The sequence below is a fragment of the Zea mays genome, chromosome 4, assembly GCF_902167145.1.
Source record: "Zea mays cultivar B73 chromosome 4, Zm-B73-REFERENCE-NAM-5.0, whole genome shotgun sequence".
NCBI classification, from domain to species: domain Eukaryota; kingdom Viridiplantae; phylum Streptophyta; class Magnoliopsida; order Poales; family Poaceae; genus Zea; species Zea mays.
Window position 1 is genome coordinate 190216843 of NC_050099.1, and position 6513 is coordinate 190223355.

General features: G+C 38.9%; 1 protein-coding gene and 1 long non-coding RNA gene across 2 annotated transcripts; one reads left to right on the forward strand and one right to left on the reverse strand.

Moving 5' to 3' along the window:
- Positions 1 to 2119: 2119 nt before the first annotated feature.
- LOC103654288 (uncharacterized) lies at positions 2120 to 2498 on the forward strand. The gene is made up of 3 exons (XR_566003.2): positions 2120 to 2181; positions 2251 to 2331; positions 2438 to 2498. It is a non-coding gene; the product is annotated as an uncharacterized lncRNA (long non-coding RNA).
- An 802-nt stretch (positions 2499 to 3300) lies between these two features.
- On the reverse strand, positions 3301 to 5054 carry LOC103655772 (uncharacterized). Its single transcript, XM_023302274.2, has 6 exons — positions 4984 to 5054; positions 4777 to 4889; positions 4510 to 4690; positions 4316 to 4441; positions 3824 to 4201; positions 3301 to 3727 (listed from the first exon to the last, which is right to left on the reverse strand). Exons 1-6 carry the CDS (start codon positions 5047 to 5049, stop codon positions 3614 to 3616), a joined length of 978 nt encoding a protein of 325 aa, XP_023158042.1. The 5' UTR covers positions 5050 to 5054; the 3' UTR covers positions 3301 to 3613.
- Between the last annotated feature and the right edge of the window lie 1459 nt (positions 5055 to 6513).

Genomic DNA, 6513 nt, shown 5'->3' on the forward strand with positions numbered 1-6513 from the left:
GTATTGATCTGTTGCACTTGGATCATAATCATGAATTTTTTTAAAAAGGATACCGAAAAGAATCAATTACAATGCAACAAGACGCATGATCCTGAATACATGGAGTTCATAAGTTCAATGCAAGAGAGTCGAATCCCGCAACATTGTATTATGGATTATGTATCAGAAATGCACGGTGGTCCTGAGAGTGTGCCTGTAACAGCACAGGACATGTATAACCTGTAAGTTTATAATATGTTTCGATTGATATTCATAATTGAAATTTGTTGATTGTTGTTTTCGCCTAATGCTAAATTTTGACAATAATTTCAGGAAAAAGGCAAAGCAACGAGAAAGAAATGCAAATGATGTGGCAAAGCTATTATCCTTTTTTGCATCCTGCAAAAAGGATAATCCACAATTTTTCTCTGACTTCCAATTGGATAAAGAAGGCAAGATTTTGAGCATATTTTGGTCACATGCAAGCCAGCAAGGGGATTACATGGATTTTGGTGATGCGGTTACATTTGACACAACACATAAGACTAATCTATATGAAAAACCACTAGGTATGTTTGTTGGTTCAAATCACCACCTCCATTGCACTATATTTGCTTTCACATTGTTGGGGGATGAAACTGTTGATACATTTGAATGGGTATTCAACGCCTTCAAAACATGCATGGGAACCGAAGGGCCACGAGTGATGCTGACAGGTACGACTGATAATAATGAATTAAATGTATATACATAAAATATGGCTTAAATTTGATATTATTTTCTTTATATAACATGGAATAAGATTCGTACAATTTTGTCATATATGTTTGCAGATCAAGATCCTGCAATGCCAGTAGCCCTCGAGAGGGTTTTCCCACACACAATACATCGTTTATGTCTATGGCATGTGCAAAATAGGTATATGCCTTTTCTAAACGAGTTGTATGCAAGATTTGAGGAAATGGACTTTAAGACACGGTTTCAATCTATAATACATCATCCTTTGACTGAGTTGGAGTTTGAGACTGCATGGTCAATGCTACTTGAAGATTTTCATCTGCACGATAACATTACTCTCGATAAGCTGTATGGAATACGTAAGGATTGGGTGCCTGCTTTTTTCAAAAATCATTATTGTGGTCTAATGTTGTCTACACAGCATAGCGAAAGCATGAACAGGCTTGTCAAAAGTGCACATGTCGATGCAAATACTCCGCTTCATCAATTCGCCAAGCAAATGATGAAACTTCTACACAGTAGAAAGATGAAAGAGTCAAAGGAAGCAGTGGGAAGCATGGTGAGGATAAAATTGTTATGTCGTATATTGATACCTTAATATAAGTGTAAACTAATTTGCATTATATATGCCACAGGGTCAAAAGGAAACGAACACGCTATACATGTTTGAGATAAGGGTTGCAAGAGCATACACAAGGGCTGTGATGAATAAATTCCAGGAATCTTTGAAATATGCAACCTCATTCAAGATAATGCACGACGAAGAAGGGGGTGCAAATGATTGGGTAGTGCAACATACAACTAGATCGAATAAAATTGTGTGGGGACAACACCAATTCAAAGTGACAGCTGATGAAGATGCAGGAAAGTATACTTGTGAATGCAAACATTGGAAACATACAGGTATGGAGTACTAAATAGTAAATATATACATTGAAAACATATGTACAAAATCTTATGATCGTTATTGTTTTATAGGGCTATTCTGTGTACATGTACTACACGCGTTTATGCATCTTCAGATTGACCGGATACCGAAGGAATATATTTTACAAAGATACACCTACTCTGCAAGGCAAGATGTTCCGTTTTCAAGAGATGATAGGAATTTGAAGGGGAAGGATGGAGAAACAAAGTCATATAGACAGAAGATGTTGCTAAAAAAAGGCAATGAAAGTAGTGCATCATGCTAGTTTATCCAAAGCAGGAAATGATAGAGCCCTAATAGTAATGGATGAGCTTCTCGAAGTACTTTCGCGTTTGGAGACAGATATAGACGTTGAGGAAACTTGTGGAACTAGTGGAGGAGATGGTATACAGGTATGTAATGTTTTAATATGTATTTTGTAACATATTATTAATCATATTATATTGATGAGGTGTGAAACAATAAAATCTCAAGACGATGATGAAGACAATAGAGACAACGAAAAGGATGGTGAATTTGACGAAAGGAATAACAAGGTTTTGATCATACTGTTGTGAATGTTTATTTGTAAATGATGTATATTGAGCTTTCAACCAAATTTTCAGGAAATTCAAGACGTATCTAATATACTTGAACAAGGTGTGGCCAATGATCAAATACATATACCAATACGTCCATTAGAAGAGGTAATATCTTTAACAACTATACTGATTTGCAGTTATACATATACATGATTTATAAGTTTGAGTTATTGGGTTATGATTGAGCTTAAAAATGTGTTGTCAATTATAGGTTAATTTGCATGATCACGCAATTATGAATGTTAGTGGTGTCAATGAACAAAATGATCATGCTAGAAAGGTAATAATGGTATAATATTGTATCTTGGACTACATAATATTATATGCTGAGAAGTATTTACTTTTGAATTGCAGAAACTGGATTTTGCAGTCGATGGGATAAGCTTGGCAAGACCAAATAACTCAAAACCCAAAGGAAGAACAATAAAGGGGAGTGAAGAAAAGGTTATTAAATTGGGAGCAAAAGGTACAAAGAAAATGACCAGGAAATGTCAGAAGTGTGGAATTGCTGATGGTCACAACAGTAGGACATGTTTGTCAATGGAGGAAAATAGACTAAGGTTGGCAAGCCTTGCTGGACGTAAGAGAGGACGACCTCCAGGATCTAGGAACAAGGGTGGCAGTAAAGCTCCTTATTGGAATGAGACAACAACATCAAAAAAACACGCAAATGATTTCGATAGTAGTGAGTCAGACAGTGATTAGACTGTTGTATGAGATACGATTAATTTGTTTTTTACAATAAACCTTGCATGTTTGGCAACTGATTTATATAGAGGTGGATATTGAAATCTAATAAATGGTGCGTATATTGCTTAATAATGTTGCATAAGTGGAAGTACAAAACATCGTAGATAACTTGTGGGATGATCGTATAATTTGTAAACTATATGACCAGTAATTAGTCTGTTGATAACGACAGCAGTGAGTCAGGCAGCGAGTAGTCTGTTGTATCTGATACGAATAATCTAAGATATAAGGTTGTTGAAATCTGATAAATAGAGCGTATATTGCTTACTAATGTTGCATAATTTGAAGTAGGAAACATCGTATATAACCTGGATGATACTCGCATATGAACTGATGGTAATATTAAGGAATGAGGTATTCATATAACATCTTCATAACATATAAACAGATCATATTTAAAGCCCACAGAAGTGAAAACATCTGATGTTCACATATTCGCAGCATAACCATAAGTATCCAGCCAACTAAAGTTCACAGAAAGAACCTGGGTAACACCCCTAAGACAAGGTAGCATGACAATTGTTCTAAAACAGCACATATAAGGAAGCTTCCTAAAATTGTTAACTGACAATAATGGCCAAAATACCACAGTACGGTACATTGCCCATACCATTGCTTAGTTCTGACACATAGTTCACTAATTGCGCGCAAACATAAATCTCTGGATATCTAATGGAAGTGGCAACGCCTTGTTGATGCGATGGAATGTGAGTTGATGAAGGGCATGAGCACGTAGGTCTCGGGAATTGTTCTGCAATAAAAGCATAGCGTGCATTAGACACGTCTATAGCTAACATGTACAAATGATGGCAACCGGATTATAGAAACAGTTAGCACAGTCACTTACTGGTTGATTGAAAGAAGATATGACACCTGCATTGTGATCATAAAACTTCATGTAACTCATTACAAAAAATCCACAGTCATTTGACCCTGTCCTCATTGTTGGGCAATTAGATGGCATATCCATTGGAAAATTACCAAACTTAGGAAAGTCTGCATTGGGGCAAACGTGTTGTAACGCTTTACTCAGCCTACTCATTATAACCCTAGCCCATGGGAATTTCCTTCCACCTAAATAAATTGGATCATAATGGTAGTCCTTCCATTCGGTGCCACTAAGTTGTATACCATATGGATTCGAATCTAAAATGTGTATAACCCGATGGTGTAGATTGATCACATACAGTGTCCAATGTCCCCTGCTAAGCATAGGTACCAATATCTGTTGATGAGAAAAGTAAATATAGGTTACTTGTTGTTGTTACAATGTCATGATAATTAAAATGTACAGTTAATGTGCTGATGAAACTGGGAACAAAATGTTAATGGGACTTACCGACTTGCATTTATCCAGATTTACCAAAGGAGGCAATGTGTTGTGCAAGCAATTCTGTAACACATTTTGATCAAACGGCTGAGGATTCTTGCTGTGACGTTCCTGTTCTTCAAAATTTAACAGAGCCTATAAAAAAAATAGAGTGTGTAAGTATATTATGTGTATAGTTACAATAACTGTGAAGAAGAACCTACCCCAACGTTGACATCAAGTATTAATCTGTTAGATGTCAGAGTTCGACGATGATTTTTGGAATCATCACGAACACACTCAATGAAACACTGCATGAAGACATTCTCAAGACATTTGCCCTCCGCGAAAGATTCATAAATATCCATACAGTTTGCACTGTATTCACCGTAATCTATGACAACCCTGTATGATGAACAAAGTTATAGATTCATATTGCAGAAATGAACCAAACTTATAAATATGTTATTCGTAATTTGGGTAACATGTACCTGCTTTGGTCAATATCCTTGGAACAAATTAAATCCCACAGAGAACGAACGCGCTCTTGCTCTGTAAGGGGTGGATCAGATCCAGAGTTTGTTGTCCCTTTCAGTGTATCATCCTGAAATGCAACATGGTTGTAAGTGGTTGAACATTAAAAAAATCAGTTTAATATCATAAAATGCATTATGTAATATGTATGTTATCATACTGACACGAGGAGTTGGGGTCTGGTCAAAAATTGGCCCACTGTCATTGTGTTCCATTTCCTCTGTTGCCATTTCACCTCTCTACACAAAGATATATAATTAGTATAACTGTGTAGTATGTATAGTAAAATGGAATTATAACATGAGACATGAACTGCTAACAAACATTTTTTTCCGGTGTCACGTCAAATTTCGGCAAGCGGGTGCAAGCTGATGTGGTTTGAGGTGTGATATTTGTGTTCCTCAAAATGATGTTTCGAACATCAAAACAGAAATCCTGTTGACAAAAAAGTGTGGTTCGTATACTGCTAAAAAGTAGTATGCATACATGTACGTATGATGAGTAAAAAATAGTATTGGAGTTGGACAAATTACCTGTTGATCTGAAACCACATCCGATTCGTCGGGACACGTCTCAAGCACTCTACGGATATGCTGTTGTCTTTCATGAATTTCTTCAAACTGAGTACCACCCAGCTGGGTCTCGGGCTGCGAAGCTTGGGATGGCATATCGGGTGTGGGCTGGGTGGCATCAACAGTGTGTCCTTGTACACAATTATATTGAAAATAATATATGTCAAAACTTGCATTATAAATCAAATGTTGTTGTGTATACTTGACAAAAACATAAGCTGTTAACTGTTGAAAGGGAATTAGACTTACACCTAGTTCCTAAATAATTTTGGTGGTTGAATTGCCCAACACAAATAATTTGACTAACTAGTTTGCCCAAGTGTATAGATTGTACAGGTGTAAAAGGTTCACACTCAGCCAATAAAAAGACCAAGTTTTGGATTCAACAAAAGAGCAAAGTGGGAACCGAAGGCCCTCTGGTCAGGGAGCACCGGACTGTCCGGTGTACACCGGACAGTGTCCGGTGCACCAGAGGTCTCCACCGCCAACTTGACACCTTCGGGAATTTCCAGAGGCGACTCCGCTATAATTCACCGGACTGTCCGGTGTACACCGGACTGTCCGGTGTACACCGGACAGTGTCCGGTGCGCCAAGGGAGGTCGGCCTCAGGAACTCGCCAGCTTCGGGAAACTCTAACGGCTAGTCCGCTAAAATTCACCGGACTGTCCGGTGTGCACCGGACTGTCCGGTGCGACTCCGGAGCAACAGTCGTCTCCGCGCCAACGGATACCTGCTGTGCAATAAATGCGCGCGCAGCGCGCGCAGATGTCAGGCGCGCCCATTCCGGCACACCGGACAAGGAACAGTAGATGTCTGGTGTGCACCGGACACCCAGGCGGGCCCACAAGTCAGAAGCTCCAACGGTCAGAATCTAACGGCAGTGATGACGTGGCAGGGGGCACCGGACTGTCCGGTGTGCACCGGACTGTCCGGTGCGCCATCGAGCAGACAGCCTCCCAACGGCCACTTTTGGTGGTTGGGGCTATAAATACCCCAACCACCCCACCATTCATTGCATCCAAGTTTTTCAGCTTCCAACCACTATACAAGAGCTAGCATTCATTGCAAAGCACACCAAAAGAGATCAAATCCTCTCCCAACTCCACACAAAGCATTAGTGA

What these genes read in the sequence shown, in the direction of transcription:
- LOC103655772 (XM_023302274.2), bottom strand. Translation starts at nt 5,049, where the DNA reads ATGGCAACAGAGGAAATGGAACACAATGACAGTGGGCCAATTTTTGAC. An exon ending in AAGGATATTGACCAAAGCAG is followed by an intron (nt 4,691 to 4,776) that starts GTACATGTTACC and finishes TTCATCATACAG; the next exon opens with GGTTGTCATAGATTACGGTG. An exon ending in TATCTTCTTTCAATCAACCA is followed by an intron (nt 3,728 to 3,823) that starts GTAAGTGACTGT and finishes CTTTTATTGCAG; the next exon opens with AACAATTCCCGAGACCTACG.